Source organism: Protopterus annectens, chromosome 9.part0 (assembly GCF_019279795.1).
Source record: "Protopterus annectens isolate FY-2018-M chromosome 9.part0, PAN1.0, whole genome shotgun sequence".
In the NCBI taxonomy this organism is placed as follows: domain Eukaryota; kingdom Metazoa; phylum Chordata; order Ceratodontiformes; family Protopteridae; genus Protopterus; species Protopterus annectens.
In genome coordinates this window covers 1,279,314,638-1,279,333,270 of record NC_056743.1, presented here as the reverse complement: position 1 = coordinate 1,279,333,270, position 18,633 = coordinate 1,279,314,638, and the positions used below count along the sequence as shown (strand labels likewise).

The 18,633-nt window shown below is 35.9% G+C and overlaps 1 protein-coding gene across 1 annotated transcript in view; it reads left to right on the top strand.

Annotated features, from left to right (window-relative positions):
* Positions 1-1,803: 1,803 nt before the first annotated feature.
* The window catches only part of LOC122811999 (serine/threonine-protein kinase 10-like), a 504,844-nt gene continuing 488,014 nt past the window's right edge, over positions 1,804-18,633 (top strand). The window contains exon 1 of the mRNA XM_044084213.1: positions 1,804-2,727. Within this exon, the coding sequence (XP_043940148.1) occupies positions 2,575-2,727 (153 nt within the window). The 5' untranslated portion in view covers positions 1,804-2,574. The remainder of the gene's footprint in view (positions 2,728-18,633) is intronic.

Here is an 18,633-nt window from a genome sequence, read left to right as displayed (position 1 = left end):
CAACTCAGAATTGATGGACCTGCTCCACCTAAAGAAATCCAAGTCACTGCGAGCCATGCGCTTTAGTGTGCTAAACCTCCCCACAACAATAAATAGAACATGCTGAAGGGATAGATTCCTGTCATAGAGACTCCCCATGCTTTGGAACAAACTTCCAAATTACATCAGGCAGAGTCCCTCACTAACACTCTTGGGTAACAGAAAATATACCCCTGGGATCACTTCATTGGCTCTGCTTGACAGAGAATCAGATAATTAATCAATGGGGGCTGCGAAAGCCGACACACTCTCGCTAGGCTTATAAATGCCCTCGGGCAGATAGCCTAGTACCTACCTATGAACCTATAATATAAAACTTCTTTAAGAAAAATAAGCATGTTTTTTTATTTCTGAAGGAATATCATCATAAAATAGATATATTCTGACGTGCTGGATTCCTTTGAGCAAAAGTCATATCACCAACCATAATGAAAACTGTTTCTAATGCAGTAACCAGACTTTAACTAAGCATGCCAAATAATCCATATGTCAATCCCTTTGATTTATTAACAAAAGTTTCAGGGAATTATAACATGATGTTCTGACAAAAAATACAGCCTTCTACACTTAAAGACTTAGTTAGTTGATTGCCACCCATTTGTTCCCCACTCTTTGTGAGCTCGGAGGAGATACCAGACATTCTTTGAAAATCCGTACAGTTGACAGGTACGTTAATCCAGTACAACACTGTCTGTCTCTCTTTCTCATACACACACACACACACACACACACACACACACACACACACACACACACACACACACACACTTCTACTTTCACGCACACAAACATTCTGCTTTCATGCATGCACTCACTCACTCACTCATTCACTCACTATGCACTTATCTATTAATACAGTTAAGTGCTGTCCCTTTCAAAGGCAATGATGGCAAATCCGTACATGAATCCCTCCAGGATGAACACACACTGATTCTTCGGTGTGAAATAACACAGCAGCGCAAACACACGGATCCTACTTTGACGCGAAAAAAAAACAAAGCGGGAAGGGTGCTTTAGTGCATGCGCACACCAACATTGTGGTTACAGGTCACTGTCATGAAAAACAAATGAAAAAAGTGTTTTGGCACATACATACACTGAAGTTGCAGTTAAAGGTCGTGAGTCACATGGAAGAGCTCTGAGGGCCACAGGCTGGACACATCTGAGCTAGACGTTGTTTTTGTTTTTGACATTGTAGTTCAGACTTTTGCTTAAAAAATGTTTTGCCTTCAAGATTTTGATGGTAAACTGTGTGTGTGTGTGTGTGTGTGTGTGTGTGTGTGTGTGTGTGTGTGTGTGTGTGTGTGTGTGTGTGTGTGTAAAAGAAAGAGACAGAGTCACAGTGGGTACTGCAATGTTTTTGTGAACCTTTTGAATATATATTTTTTTTTATTTTAGATGGAGTCAGTGACCACAAAATATTATTTTCACATAATAAAAACAAAAATGCAAGTTTACCTTTGCATTGTAGACTATTTTATGGTAAGCTACAAAGATCCAGCATTCTTGTTTATTCTAAAATAATATGAAATATAAGCATTGACAGAATGCGATTAAATATGCAGTGATACTATCTTTCCTTCTGACATTTTCATGCAGGTCTGTGGCCAGAGAGAGGAAATAGAGAGGTGCTTCTAACCTTCTGTTTTGTTGCATGCGTCTTTGTGTTGAGCTGGGGAGGGGTATTTTTAACTACAGTCTCCAGCACTTACGTGACAGAAATGCTGACAGAATCAAACCTTTTGCCTTTCTGCTGCTCAAGACTGGCTGTTGTGACAATGTAACGCATCAGTCAGACCTTCTCAGAGTACTACTACCATCTAGGGAGGAAAAATTCAATCTCATAAATCATACAGAAATGAATACATTCTGCAAGCTGGATTTATTTTCTTTACAAGGTGTCCAGGAAAGGAAAATATATCTACTGAAAATTTGTAAAATGTCTATGTGAGATGCCTTTGATACGTGTTAAGAATATAGTGGCATACCAAGGAGGAAACGTGCACTCTAACCTCTCAAACAATCATTTGCAAATATCTTTTGACTCCAGTGGATTGAATATTATGGTGAAATAACTTTATTTTTTATATAACCTAACATTCATTTGGAACACATTTGAGCATTCGATGCTGTTTTTGGAAAACGTATTGGCATGTATTATTACCTGAGCTATGGTTTTGGAGGGTAGGATGCTTCTTCCAGAAGAATAATATTGCTATCATTTGTGTTGTTTTGTCAACCAGCAGGATTTACAGTAGATATCTTGTGAGAAGTGGGGCAGTACTCCAGCCTTGTACCTATTGTACTCTTGTATTTTCATATTGTATGTCCTGTGTAACCGGGCATTACTTTGCTCATCTAAAACGGCATATTATCTTACAAGGGTAAGCTACGCCTCAGAAGAAAGCCATCCTGCTCTGGGTTGGAATGATACAAAGTAGGATACCTAACTGTTTGCTAAAGTCTGGAACCATCGTTTGAGGAGCTTTACATGTCTCCCCTAAGGAGTAGGACTTCATTTCACCACAGGTTAGGATGGCGTTTTTTACTTTTATGAAGATTTTCCGATTTGGATTAGAGAAGAAAAAGGTCAAGCACTATGAAAACATTAAACAGGATGTTAACCCTGAGGAAGCCTGGACTATTACAGGGGAACTGGGAGATGGAGCATTTGGAAAAGTCTACAAGGTACCATTTTAATTCTTTCATATTATCTCTTATGGCTCCTAATGGCACTAATTTCATTTGCGTATGTTTGATGCTGTTTTTGCAGTCAGTTGTCTACTTACATCAGTTATATATGGCCTTCCAGTCAGCATATTATGTCTTAGCATGAGGAACTGTCGTCTGATACCTCAAAAAGTTACCTTAGACATTGTGTGGAATAGCTACTCAAAGAAACTTAATACTGTGAAATATATCATAATGAAAGGGAAACAATAGATCTCTATCTGGTGCACGATGATGGCTTATGGGTAGCTTCATTATTACCTCTGCCCTGTTGCTGACACCTTGATCATTGATTACTAAAGACTGGGAAGGAAATTAATCAGTGTAGATATTGGTGGCCTCTGTAAAAGCATTCCATGAGCAGTAAATCATTATGACTGAGGCCATGTGTAAAGGCTCTATACTATGTTTTCCAGTCTACTTCCAGTACTTCTTGGTCATGTGAGGCAACACCTCATATAAAAGGGGTATACTGTTTCTGAATCAGGCTTTTGCTGTCTTACTCCATTTCACGTCACATAACATGTAGTTTTCTAAGATTTCTGTATCAGACCTCTTGACCCCCAAAGACATTCTTTTCTGACTCAATGGTACATCAAAAGTAAAATAATCTGCACTTGTATTTAATACAAGTGTTGCCTCATAGTCTAAAATGGCTTTATTTGATTCACTTTGTTATTAAATCTCAATGAATTCTGAAATCTAAATTACTCGGGTAAGTAGGATGTAAGGGTGGGTACACATGAGCTAATTATGTATCAGTTGGCTGGTTATTTCCTTTTTCTGCAGTACATGTGTTCATATTACTAAAAGGGCTGGATGTAATTTAGCCAAAAACAGTCCACAGCTTTCATCTTAGTCAAATAATAATTTGATATAAACAAATCATTAGGTATGAATGTAACTTGGCAAAGTTGGGAATAAATTTACAGTTATACGCAGCTAAATCTAACAAATGTTTTGCTTTCTTTGCTTTATGGTCAGGACCATTAGGAACGGCCTTGACTTCAGAAATCTAATTTCAGAATTACCATTAACGCCATCTTTGTAGATTTAAGGGTAATGTCTACATTTTTTAATGTGCAAAACCTGCTGAATTAGCTAACATTTCCACTTTAGAGTGGATACTGTTACATTATCCAGGTAACTATTTTGTGGTAGAGACAATGATCATTTCTTTTCACTAAGCTGAAGCACTGTGATCACAGTTTTGAATCTAACTATTGTCAGGACACTGTATGCGCAGACAACATAGACACATTCATATATTATTGCGGTTGGAAACTAAAGTTCTTTTATGCCAACAAATCACATCTGCTATAAACTCTCCTATACAGGTGTCTAACAGGCTCTTAAACTACTGAAACATGAAAAATTTGTTATTGCAACAGGTTTACAAATCCTTACTTATGATAACCAAGCCAGTGATTCGGACGTTGCTTAGTTTTTGCTTTCTGTTCTTAGCACTAGCTCCTTGTTAAACTTTATGCATTTTTCCTGATAGCTTGGAGCTCCTTGACACCGTCACGTAACCATCCCCTTTGGCTCAGCTTCACATTTGTAAAAAAATATGCATTTTATAGTCTGGAATTTAAAAGCATTCATATTTACAGCTTTAAAAGTTTGCTGTGGTATACCATACATTGTAGCAAGGAAATCTTCAGCTGTTCTATAAAATTAAGAGAAGAGTACTTTGTGTTTTTATTTTTTATTATTTTTTGACAAATCACTTCTGCAGGAATTTAAAATATTAGACCTTACTATTACTGCTCCAGAGACAAGGTATCCATCTTTAACTCTAGTGACCTTGGTTCAGAAATGGATTGGGGTTGGTGAGGGATGGCCAGGAAAAAAGCCTGGCATTCCACTCCTGTATGCCTGCATGAAAACTGTATGGATGGTTTAGAGTTTGTTAAGGGTTAGGATAACTGTACATAGCATCACCATGTATCAGCCTGTTGTGATGATATCACACACATACACACACACACACACACACACACACACACACACACACACACACACACACACACACACACACACATATGTAGGTCACTACCTACATAACAAAGGGACAGTAATTACAGTATATATATTGCATTTGTAGTTTCTTACAATTTACTGGGATGATGTATTCAGTGTACTAGACTAATAACAGTACCATTTCCCACTGTTATAGTTATATTCCACAGCACAATAATACTTCAGTGTTCTTACGGTTCTTATTTCATTTATACCAGCAAAATTAATAGACTTCACATGTGTACATTAACATAACATGACTTTTAGATGGTTCCTTAATGTTTTGGAATCACTTTTTCCTCTAATCCTTTTGGGCTTGTTAGAAGGCAGTGCATAAGAAGGCTTGTCTCTTAATGATGTTTTGTTATTTATTACATGTAAAAAAAACTACAATGGAATGCAGTGACCTAGGAGTCTCTCTAAAATAGAGTTGGCCCTCTAGTGTGTGGGGGAGCATGTAGTTAAGAAGAGAAGTTTGGACAGGAGGGTTCACAGTATTAGGTCTTCTCTTATGATTTTTAACTGGTAGCTAGTCTTGCATATTAAGGTCTAAGCAGTGATGTTTTCCAGGGGACCAGAATGATGACCCTGGCTACTTATGCCTGAAGTCATTGCTATTTCTTGCACATGTCAGTAATTGCACTGACAGCTAATGGTAGGCTCTACTCTGCTTAGAATATGAACAGCTTTGATAATATGATTACGGGTCTGAGGGTATGGGGGTGTACTACTGTTCGCATAGGTCCTGCTTTACAAGTCTGAGGGTATGGGGGTGTACTACTATTCACATAGTCTCTGCTTTACAAGTCTAAGGGTATCGGGGTGTACTACTGTTCACATAGGCCTTGCTTTACAAGTCTGAGGGTATGGGGGTGAAATACTGCTCACATAAGCCCTGCTTGCTAGCACAGCCTAGTGGTACTTAGGTCTAGGTAAAGTTTAAAAGTTATTTCTTTCTTAATATTTTTTCCCTGAATGCTGACTATATGCACTCTCCTTTCCTTCCTGGGACCATAAGTTAGGTGACTATCACAGGCTTGTCTGCATGCCTGACTACCACCGCTATTATGTCTGTAGCAGAATGATGGTACTGGCAGCATTCATTCAGAATGCTTGTTCCACTGATACATGTACACTTCTGTGCATGTATCTAATCACTGGCTGGAGTAAATGCTGTTTGGTGGTGGTGGTAGGCAGGGTGCATCAATCCTGGCCCTTAACTCTGTCCACTGCTTGGATACCCAGCCTCTGACAGTATCAGTGGAGTGAGTTGACTCCCTCCCTTAAGGCTGGGTGAACCATCATAAAACACTGACTCTCACCCTCAAGGTCAACTGGTTACAGTCAGGGTTCTAGCACTCTACTCCATGCAGCTGACTGGTGATGTTTAAAATTTAGATGACAGACTAAGCAGACACCCAAACACATAAATTATGGTGTATTTTCTAATTCTGACCCACCAGGGTAAGATTATCCAGTTATTAGTCCATTTTATTGATTTATGTGAAAACCAAGTAATACAATTGGTCAAAGACACTGTTCAGCTACACCCCAAGCCAAATATTAAAAGCATAAAACAAACAGATCTATATCAGATTTCAACAAAAGTATATGAGAAACAGAACAATCTAGAAAGTAAGCAACACTATAAAACAATGATAATCAAGTCACTTGCTTACAGACATATAAATAGATAAAAACAAGTGTGTAAAATAATGAACAAAATAAGGATTTAGGCATTATGAGGAGACAGCCTGCATTCCTGCACTGATTACAAATGAATATAAGGACTGGGTATTTGTTAAGTTGGGATTCAAACAAATGCTAGTCATTCATCATATTTAATTTCAGCTGAAACAGAAATTCAGGCTGTTGTCACAGTTTTAAAAAATGCACATTCCTCCTTTAATAATTAGGCCTCCTTGCTGAGTAATTTATGAGCAAAATGTAGTAAAAATTGAAAGGAAATCGATTTCTGAAAAAAATCACTGTGGCTAGAGAAAGAGTAGCTCTGTCTGAAACAGGAAACCAGTTTGCCTTTTGTGGGATCAGGCAGTGATGTTGGCTAGGTTCCGTAAGGAATATAAATTGACACATTTTGTTAAAGATGGTGTGAAGCAAGTACTTTAACAGGATCCCAGAATTATTAAAGGTAGACCATGTTCTAATTTACAAGCTAAGACGTTTTTTTTCCATTTACTTTCTGGCTACTGTTGTGAGAAGTCCTGTAAGCTTATAGGACATCTTTAATTCAGTTAAGTCCACAACTTGCAGTTATGCTACTATGTTATGTAAAGCAATGACGCAGTCCAGGATTACACTTTAGTAATAATGTTTAGTAACCCAAGTAATACAGCAGTTCACGGGAATAAATAACTCCAGCTCGGCAGACTTAAGGGACCACAGATGGATCCAAGAATTATTAACAACTACCTTATTGAGCTTAATCCAATGCCAAACCCTTAGCGAAGTTACCTTTTAGCACCTTCTATATCTATTAGACATCTTTATCAGCTTTCAGTCAAATAAAGTTATCAGGACATCATGTAGCATTCAACCCTGTAATGGTTACTATGACGTCATTAATGAAGAAAGAGGAAAGGACTAGGCCTGCGGCAAAGTTACTCGGAACAGAAGAAGAAAAAAAAAAAAAACAGCCGCAGCCTGCCTAGTTTCAGGGCAGACTTTGAAAGTACTGGATAGTAGTAGAAGTAAATGAGAGGTCCTCTATCAAACCCTAATTTAGCCAGTTTGCTAATAAGAAGAGAATGGTCCACAAAGTTGAAGACCTTGTGTAATCCATGAACAGAGCACCAGTCAAATGTTAGTTACCCATGTTGGTATAAATGTGTCTGTAGGATTCAGTGAGTTCAGACAGTTAGACCTGTTTCTAATACTATGCTGAGAATGATTAAGCAGGCCATGCTTATTATAAAGTCAAGCAATAGGCAACAGAGCATCCTTTTAAGCATTTTAGTGGAAGGTTAAAAGGTTAGAAATAGGCCGAAAATATGATGGAGAGGAAGGATTGTTAGATTTGGGAAGAGGAATAATGTTAGTGCTCTTCAGGCAGAAAGGATTAACATCAGACGCTAAATCAAAGTTAAAAATGTGAGCCAATGGTATTGCAATAAGAGCTGCAGACATCTTAAAGAACAGGGAGTATCCTTTTCCTGGTGAACAAGAACCATAGTCAGGCTGACAAAAAGACCCATAACCTGCCTAACTGAAACTTTGCTGAAAAGGAATCTCTTGTGGAGAAGTTGAGCTACCACAATGATCTCTGTATTGTCAGCAGTGGAGAAGCAGGCAATGATGATGACACTAGAAGGTGCTAATACTTGCTCTTAAGAAATCATCCCCTTTTTGTTATAAAAAAGACCAGAACCAAGGAAGAGGACAGTTGGGAGGCTTTAGGGTGACCAAGTAATCTCTTAAGTTTGGACAAATTCATTATAGGCTTACCAAAAAGATGGCATTGTTTATTACATATAAAGAGCTTTTGGTCACTTTAGTGCTAATTCTGGTAGATCTGTTTAAATGTAAGGATTTTGGAGCTGGCCATACTCATTGGTTACTTCTGCTACTTCAGACCTTATCCATTTCTTTCATACATTATTTTTAAATTCTGAGTGAGAAGCAGACTCCTAGCCTAACTTACTTCTATTATTTGTAATTGAAAACACTCATTTTTAAGATCTTTTCTAAATCATCTCGTTTTAAACAGTAATGTGAGTTTACATTCATGCAGAATGCATGTGATTTCTTTTTAACAATTTCCATTCACTCCAACATTACATAAATTGCTGAATTCCTACATTCTCTTAAACCTCACTTCTCATCCTGAACATAGTTTTGCATCTATTGTTCACACACACATTCCATTTATGTCTATGAGTTTTGGTCCTTCCCTATTCTAAAGATCCTATCTCAAGTTATTTTATGCCCTTTGCAATATTTAGTACTTCAATTACAGATTGTTTAGACTTTTAATTCCATTTTCTAATAACTGCTTTTTTTTAACAACCAATACCATTAAACTTGGTAAGGCTTTACTATATTTAGGTAATTCAGATCCAATATCCCAGCTCAAAAGAATCAGTTCTTAAGTTGCAACTATTTGTGCTCCCAATATTTCTGTCAAGGTACTTTGTGGGAAATATAGTCCCCAAAAACATGTTCCCATTAGATCTGTCTTTTCCATCAAAACAACAGTATTTGCTATTTCCCTGCAGAAAATCCTTTGACGTCTACATTGGTATAAAAATAGCTGTACAAATACCTCCATGCAAAAAATCCTAAATTGTATGGACTTTGCTGCATTATTGGAAGCCATACAGATGTCCTCCCATTGTTCCTTTGTAATTTGCCTTTCCATTCTCTTTTTCCAATGTTTCCTAACCTCCTCTTATTAATTCTTATAGTGGTTATACAATATTTTATATGTCTTTCCAATTTTACTTTTGTAACAGCAGCATCTGTTATAGACTCAGATAAAAACACTGTCAAAGGTAGTCTTTCACTTTGAACGTCCCTATCGCTTTCTCTTTGCCTCTACCCTGTTTTCAGTCCCTAATAAGGAAGAGAGTCTCTAACATGCAGTCCAAACTTCTGTTTATCCTCTTCCTATTCTATTATCTTGCCTTCCTGAGTTATTTAGTCCCAATAACTTGTTTCACTTGCTAATTTCCTACAGTAAATTCTAGCCTCATCTTACCTATTTTCTATACCTCTACTCCTCTCTCCGTTCCTATGTTGGCTTAGTTCTCAGAACAAATTGAGCAACTTTATGAATATAATTTTCTGTATGATTGTCGTTATTCTGATTAAAACAGAACCATCACACAGACTCAAAAAACATGTTTAATTCATCATGGTTTGGTGTTTCCTACATTTTAACACCACTCTGGGACTACTTACAGGTTTTTATATATGATAATACATAATTTCTGAGTCTGACCACATGGGGTCTGGCATCTTGAAGTAATTCTGATTGTTTAGTCTGCCTCTAGGTATCCCACAACGCAGTGCTTGTTTGTAAAAAATTACATAACACAGGCCTCTTTCTTCCTAAAGCTCCTATCACTGCATTGATTCTACATGCATACACTGCTTTCAGTCAGTTAGTTTTAAGTAACATTTCATGCTGTTCAATAACTACTTAAAACACAAACAGTGCAAATGCCACAGAACAGACTTTCAAAGTGCTTTTTACTGCTTTATTTTGGAATGGCTAAATTGCAGTCTTTTGTGAAGCCTGAATTGTACTACTTTGACTCATCTCCCATCCCCCTTCCCACCTAACTTCTCATGTTGTCAAAATGCTAAGGGTGATTTGAGCTGTTACCTACTGTGATTGACAGTTCACAGCAGGAGACTTGACTCATGTACTGTTTCCTTATTCTAGCCTTTACTTTCTGTATGGGTAGGGGTAGGACCACGGAGCTATGACATCACAGCATGGGTGGGTTTTTAGGACAGTCGTAGTGATGTCAGTTTGGGGAAGGAATTGGCCAGAAAACTATCTGTATTCATTGGCATTGATGACATCAATGAAAGTAGTCATTTAAGCAGCAAGCTTTTCCAGGACGGGATAAAAGTTTTTTGAAAGTGAATCTACCACAGTACAGTAAGGTACTGTTCTAGTGGAGAGAAACAGTCGATTTAAAATATTTTAAATGCTGTATTGTTGTTTATTCATAGCAGGGCAATAAACAGGGAGAAAAAGGTCAGCAAAGTTGAGCATTTAATAATCGAATTCCATTGTATTCTTTGCATCCAAAATCCTAGCCTTTCTTTATTTCTCAACTCCCCCCTTTGTAACTTTCTGTTTGCATTTATATGTGCATGTGAGCGTGTGTGTGTGTGTGTGTGTGTGTGTGTGTGTGTGTATATATATATATATATATATATATATATATATATATATATATATATATATGAATCTTAATTGTGTAGCTCTAAAATACCCCTTCAAAACAGATAACCATAAACTACCTTTGTTTTCTGTGGAGAATCAACGTATTCCAGTTAGCTTATGCCCTCTTTTCCGGTTAATAAAAAGTACATGACCTGTTATATAAGAATTAATAGACTAAAAGAATTTTCATTGCTCAAATCATACTGTCCTTATCCATTTGTATTGTCCTTTATTTAGCCTATTCCCACATATCCTTAGCTGACATAACAGGCTCCTTTTTAATCTATACAGCTAAATACTCCATTTTGTTATGTCCCCAAAAGTATGGATATTGCTGAATCAATTCATGTGTGGGTGCATAAGTTTACCACTATAGCTTTTGTTTTATCTTCATTTATTTTATATTCTGAAAAGACTTGAAACTGTTTAAAAATGTGCCATAACACTGAAATGTTCTTATCTACATTTGTCAAGTATAAAATATCACATGCAAATAAAGCAAATCTCTCTTGATTATCACACAAGTAATATTCTTGAATTGATAAATATCTTACTTTCTTTGCTATTGACATTAAATGTTAGGCAAATAACAGAAGAGAAAGAGGACATGCCGGCCTTGTTCCTCTGTTTAAATGCAGCCTGTCAAAGAGGCACCCTCCCACCTTCATTTGTGGCTCTAACACTTCCTATATCCTTGTTATTAAGCCTATTATTCTGTTAGGGATACAAATGTTACCATCACCCTAGTCATAAAATCCCAGCTGATTTAACCAAATTGTTTCCCTGAGTCAAAAGCCACCAACAATAACTCATTGTTCCATTATTATTGACAAATATTTGTCTCCTTACCCCAAAACCACATTGACCAATCTCTTGCAACTTTGGTAACATCTTTGCTATTTTTTAGCTAAATATGGACATAAACACTTTATAATCATGTTTAAAATTGAAATGGGTCTCTATGAAGTGGGATCCGAAGGATATATATATATATATATATATATATATATATATATATATATATATATATATATATATATATATATATATATATATTTTTTTTTTTTTTTTTTTTGGGGGGGGTTATGCAACCGCTGCAGCCTTTTTTTAAAATTCTAGTATTTTCCTCCATTTAAAATATTCTTAAACAAAACCTTCCCAATCTTTATCACTGTGTTCTCTTGAATTTTCCAAGAAATTCTACAGGAATATATGTTTATATGTTCATAGGTAAGTACTGGGGTAGCTGCCCTTATGTACCATTTTAATCCTAGTCAGTTTCCCTTTTTGTACTCAAAATAGCCCATCCAAGTTGGTTATAGATTGACCTTACCCATCCCATGGTCAATAATTATTTATTACCCTTAAAGAGAATAACTGAATCATACCATAGATAATTTGAGGGGACCCATGCATGGGATAAAGCATTTAGGAGTTGCATCTGTACATTAGTAGTGCAGTGGAAAGTCCTGAAGCAAATTTTCTGTTTCCCATCCATGGCTCTAAGTTGTGTTTGAAATTGGAAAGGGGATGAACTTTGTTTTATTTGGATGGGGAGTCTTTTCCATAACAGTAGTGTTCTCTGCGAAATATACCTGTCCTACCTAACCATTCTGTTGATGTTGCTGAATAGGTTTAGATCCTTAGACTGAGTATTTCTGATGCCATTTGACTTGCTGATGTGCAGTAAGTAGATCAGTAATGGGGTCAGCGGATGCTTTCCTAGAATGTATAATCTGTTCTTGAAGACTTCCATGTTGACTGATTAAACATTGCCATTTTAACTCATTTGTTCCTATCCTAGCTGTTAATTGTTGAATCTCATCTAACTCTAACATTTGCATAATTAAGTCTTCCATAAATATTTCCATCTGTGCCTTTTCTTGACTTCTCCATTCATTTACCTTATATAAATATTCATAAAATTTCTGAATTGTCTCTAATGCCTTTTTAGACCCTGGATATTTTTCTTGTTATAGTTTCCTTTGTTTGGCTATAACTCTTTCTACTTTCTGTTGTCTAAATCATTGTGCTAAATGTTTTTGTAGTCTACTGATGTTATCCAAAAATAGTTGCTTAACAGCAGCCTTTCTAAATTGATGCATATTATGCAGATACACTACTATTTTCACTTTATCAGTTTGTGGTTGCTCCTCTTCATCTGTGAGATTAGCCCTTTTCTGCAATAGTTTAACCTTTATCATCCCCTCTAAATAATTTGTATTACTTCTTTCCTGTATCTCTTTCTTATCACTACCATGTTTTAAGCTTCTTTTTCATTTTCTCCCAATTAGTAGCTCTCCCTTCTGAAGTAATTTGTCTTCCATAATCACTCTCAAATACTATCTACTACCCATTTCTTAAATTCCTCTCTTTTTACAAGGTAAGTAGGAAAGCACCAGCATCTCATTTTTACACCATTACCCTGCATATTGATTTTAGTTTTTATTAGTGCAACAGCTGATATTGATATTAGATGGTTCTCAATAGACATACTCTTGGGAAATGCAAATTCTATCCAATCTAGCTTAGCTATTGCATCTTAGGGAATAATATGCAAATTGTATTTGAATTTCTGCTACTGAATTCACATCTTTTACCAAATGTTCTCATACACATTTTTATAAATGTATCATCCTTTGTTATATTTTCCCTTATAGGTCCCTCTGTTAATACACACTCACTATTGCAAATCAGGGTCTAGTTCCCTGTTGAAAGCTTATTATTTCTCACAAAAGTATCTTAAACTCCAGAATAGTAGTTTTTGGTGGATTATAAATACATGCAAGCATAATCCACCTCTCCTGCCAATGACCCCCTACTATCACAAATCTACCATTATTATATTTTTCTACCCTATTTATTACTCCCTTCTTCCTTTGACTATAACATTCTGCTGAATATCCACACAAAAGTCCTTTCTTTTCAAATTTGCATGCTAATTTCCATCCAAATGCATCTCCTAAAATATTACTATTTGCACCTCATGCTTCATTATATAATTTAAAACATGTTGCTTTTTCGTTCTATAACTATATGGCAATTTATATTCCATGTTAATATTCACACTGCAGTTGTTCTGATAAAAAGCTATTACTCACACATATTATACATGACGGGTCTTTTGAATATATGCTTCTAGCTTGCAGGTCACAGGTACAAACAAAATTTTCATGGACTGCTTTTGTATGCAGTTGCTTCTTCTCATTTCTATTTGAACCCATGTCACCTTTATCTAGACATCTTACTTCAATAAATCATTCAAGAAACAAAAATAAACATTCATTTTCAAAACTCCATCCTCTTTTAACTCACACCAACATGCAAAACTGTATACACTTTCCAAAAAGAAAGTTTACCTCTCCAAATAGATGTTTCCTCCAGACTGATGGGTGCACCCACAAGCATTACCTATACTAATGCTAATGTTAACCATGCTAAATTGTGTTAGATCCTGTGTTTCCACTTATACAGGCTGCTATCTGTTCTCATCTTTCCTCTATTCCCCTACCATTTGTGAAAAACAACTTGCATGGTTCTTTTAACCTTAAGAAAATGTACACTGGCTACCCTTAAATAAGTATTAAAGATGCTGGGAGGCAACCATTTGTATAACTGTTCACTTTCCACAGTTTCAAACTTCATTTCCTTTCAGTGATCTCTTTGCCAGCATCCCTTTAAATGCTAGTTATGGTATACTTTGTAGATTTCATAGACAACACAAGGTTTCTCAGGATTAATTGCTTACACCTGCAGGCTCCCTGTATCCAAAGAAAATTAGGTGATAATGGAAGAAAAAAAACAGCAAGTATGTTTGCAAATGCAAGAAAAACACTTTTAGATTTCCCTCAGACCACTCTGTTCAGATCTCTCATTATTAATTGCTTGCACCTGCAGGCTCATGTCCATCTAAAAGAATGTGCTAATGGAAAAGAAAATGCACAGTAACTCTGTAAATACAAGAAAGAACTACCATTTTCATGCATTTCATCATTTTCTCTTGGGTTTCAAGTCTGTTTGAAAATTTCGTATATTGCTTAAACTAAGGGCATTAGTAGGGACATTCACTTCTAAAACAGGGTAAATTGTTCTTTTAATTCTCTATATACAATAAGATGAATACACTTCTTATATTTCCCAGCAGCCCAGGATCACAACATTATATTAATTTTAACTTGCTTCTTTGCAGTATTTGTTGCATTGTTAAAGTATAAAGCCTGGATAAATTACAACTAAAAAGTGTAGAATCACTATCATATACAGCAGTCACTGATAAAACTCTCTCACTTCACATTGAAAATACCTCTGATTGCAAACTATACAGGACTGCTTTACAATATAACATGCAATTTACATCATGATTTTTTATAAATATTAGTAAGAACAAAAAATGTTTAAATTGAGTCACTTCCATGATGACTATACATGGATCAACAGTTTAACTTTAGCTCTCCCAGTGTGAAAAAAGAAACTGGAAGATAATGGCCTGGAATGCTGTCATTTTAATAAATTCTGTTACAGGCTAGTAAGTACACTGCCTGGATGCCAGGAAAGAAGAAACTCAGAGAGCCGGAAAGAACATTAGCTAGAAAAGGTGAAGAGAAAACACAATGACTGGGAAGAATCATACAGCTGATCAGCAAAAAAAAAGCAGTTCAAGCTCCAGCTTTAGTGCAGAACATGGCTTCCAATAATCGAGAAGAAAAAATAAGTCAGATGTACATAAATTTGATTAAAACAAATCCACATCAAAGAAGTATATCAACTCAAATAACAAAAGGATGAAAAGAATGGAAGATGCTTTAAACAGATATTCAGATGAACTGGTAAAAATACAAAAATCAGAGATCAAAATGAAGAAAAGGCTGGCTGAGTATAAGAATGCTCAAGAAGAGATGTTTAAAAAATGGCAGAATTAGAGAGCAGATATCACAGAGAAAACATACGATTTTCTGCTGTACCAGAAAAAAATGGAAAGAACAGACTGCATTAATTTTATGAAGGCACAAATAAGCAACTGGACTGATATTCCACAGCAGGATTTGTTAATTGAAAGAGCACATTGTGTGCATGCTCTAAATATGGTCATGAGAAAGCAGCCAAGACCTGTATTAGTAAAGATGCAATCCTACCAGCAGAAAAAAATATTTGCTGCATACCTGGCAAAAGAGAAGCAACTTTTTTCCAGCAATCAGGGAATGTCGAGAGGTGGATGTGAAATTTAAGCGGCTGTATCCAGTTGTCTTCAGAATATTTTTTCTTGTTAGATCAAAGTCATTATTTGATGAAGAACAAGCTAAGGAGGAAATTCAAAAGTCTGTCCAACAAAAAGTGTGCCAGCAAGCAGAAGGGAACTCTGCTCCTCATTCTTCTGATAATAAAGCTCAAAGGGAGACTTTGCCAGTGAAACCTTTTCCAGTATTCCAAAGGAAAATGCTTGATGGACAGATAAAAAGCACAGGGGATGAGTAGAAAAATCCAGAGTACTTTGTAATTGAACCACTGTCTGGAGTTTGGAGAGGGAGATAAACAGAAAGAATACAAGCAACATGGAAATTATTGAATAAATGTGTGATTACAAAACATCAATCACATTTCTGAAATATAGCTGCACAAGAAAACATGGCACAAATGGAGTTTTGTTGACTTTTTAAGTCTGTTATGGATTAAAAGACATTTGCTTCAATTCATGTCATTAATGTTTGAATGGAAACTAAGGGAAAAGGGAAGAAGAAGGAAATGGTAATTGTAAGTAACCAATATAAATTCCATGTTATATATCACATTATTTTCAGTTATTGTTGTATGTGATAAACAATACTAAAGTAAACAGATTTTTTTTTTTTTCTTTCAGTCCTCTTTTTTGGTATTAATAAATGTAGGCATTATAATGCAAAAAAAAAGAGAAAAAAAGACTGGACAAAAGCAATATTAAGTTAATAAGCTGCAATCTTGGGTTGTTGAGATGGGGGATGGGATGTAAAAGTACACATATAATATATATGGAGCAGATATGCTTTCTTTACTTTTGCATAGGTGAATGTCATCATTAAGATCATTGGCTTAATCTAATATTAAACAAGTTTTAAGTGGAAACAAGTAAATAAGTGAACACTGAGTGCAACTGAAGTTTTTCTTTAGGAATAGATGTTCAATATATCTTTAGGAGCCTGCAGCTGAAGGCTACTTTATTTTCCTTTTTCTCCAGTGTTTCCATGGAGACAAGCTGATTATCGGGCAATAAAAAACCAGAATACTGGTTTCCTTAAAGCTAAACGTTAATGCTTTCTGAAAGCATTCAAGCTGTTTTTCACATCTGGGAGGGGAATAAAGATAAAGAAATAAAACAGACAGATCACAATTAGTGTGAGTAGAGCTCAGACAATAAAATGCACCTTAACATGAATAACCTTAAATTTAGGTCAGATAGTGCCTATATCTGCAGCTGTCTATTTAAGGTAATTGTTTCTAGTAGAAGGGTTAAACTTCATTATATGAAAATGTACACAGTTTTGTGTGTTTGTATTAAGTTAACAGGTTATGGGAATGTTCTTAGGGTGCATTTTCTGAGGGTTTTCATTAAAACAAAATGTCTTGCAAAATGTGACATAGATTCAAATGGAAGCGACAATAAATAACTGCATAAAAGATTGACCTACCAAACATTAGTGGGTGCATGCATCACAAAAGGTGGAAATAGACATCTAAAAAAGCTGTCACAAATAATAAGTTGAAATAATAACTTCTGAACATAATGGCAGCACTTTCCATATTATCACAGAATATGAATAGTCTGGTAGGTATAGAAAAAAAGGAAAGAACACTGAATTATGTAAAGAACTGCAGAGTGAATAGCAATGATACAGGTAAGACATTTGGAAAGAACTGAGCATGTGAATTTGATAAAGGATTTTAGGATGGATATTCAGCTTTACTGGAAAAGCTCATCCAGACTCTGCCACAACTTGCTGTGAGGGAAAGGTTAGCTTGTTTTTGCTTTCTTGTATTCTGTATTGCTTTATTGGCTTCTATTTTTGTATATTGTGATTTATTTTCTTTACGCTTTGTTTTACTTGTATTCTGCTTTTACTTGCATATTTAAAGTAGGAAATAGACCACAGCTGTGTCTCTTGTGAATCATACAGAAATTAAGTTTTTCCTCACCCTCCCACCTTGGTGCTATTGTCTTTTTGAACTCAACTGCCTTTCTAGTTGCCTGTCCCTTATATTAATTTGACCACATGTCTTCTTCTCTATCCTCTTTCATTGGCTATTGTGAGTAGGCACAAAATTATCATTTTGTCAAATTAGTCCCTTTCAACTATTTAAATTTATTGGCCATCCCATTGCATTGCACAAAACCAGAATATAAAGTGCCCACCCCTTCCAATCTATCTTGCTGTTTTAAAATTAGTGGCTCTCCACCTAGATAGCTAAATCTTAAGTTACCCCCTTTTCATATTTAAATGCTTAGTGTACATGGCAGCTCTTAGGATATTAACTCATTTTCCATCTTTCCTTTAAAATCTATGACATATACACAAAGATCACAAATTATTGGAGAGACCACACTCTGCCTGTCAGTAGTCATCTTGGGAGTAGTGCTTCTGTTTTGCTCCTGGGAGAGAAGAAGCATATATACAGTATTTCCTGGAGACTGTTGATCACCAGAAAGTCTAATAACTGCCTCATAGGTGTCAGCTTGGAATTTGTGCTTATATTTTGCTCCTGGTGAGAGAAGCAGCAGAGTGCATTGATTCTTGTTTCTGATTGGGCAGTGAGTGTCTGTGCTTGACATTCCTGATTGGTCTAGTTTCTATTCAAGGCATCTACCAGGAAAAGGTTACAACAATCCTACAGACACTTGCATCATCTGTGATAAGACTGTGGATCAACAAACAGGCTGTGATCTGCTTCTTATC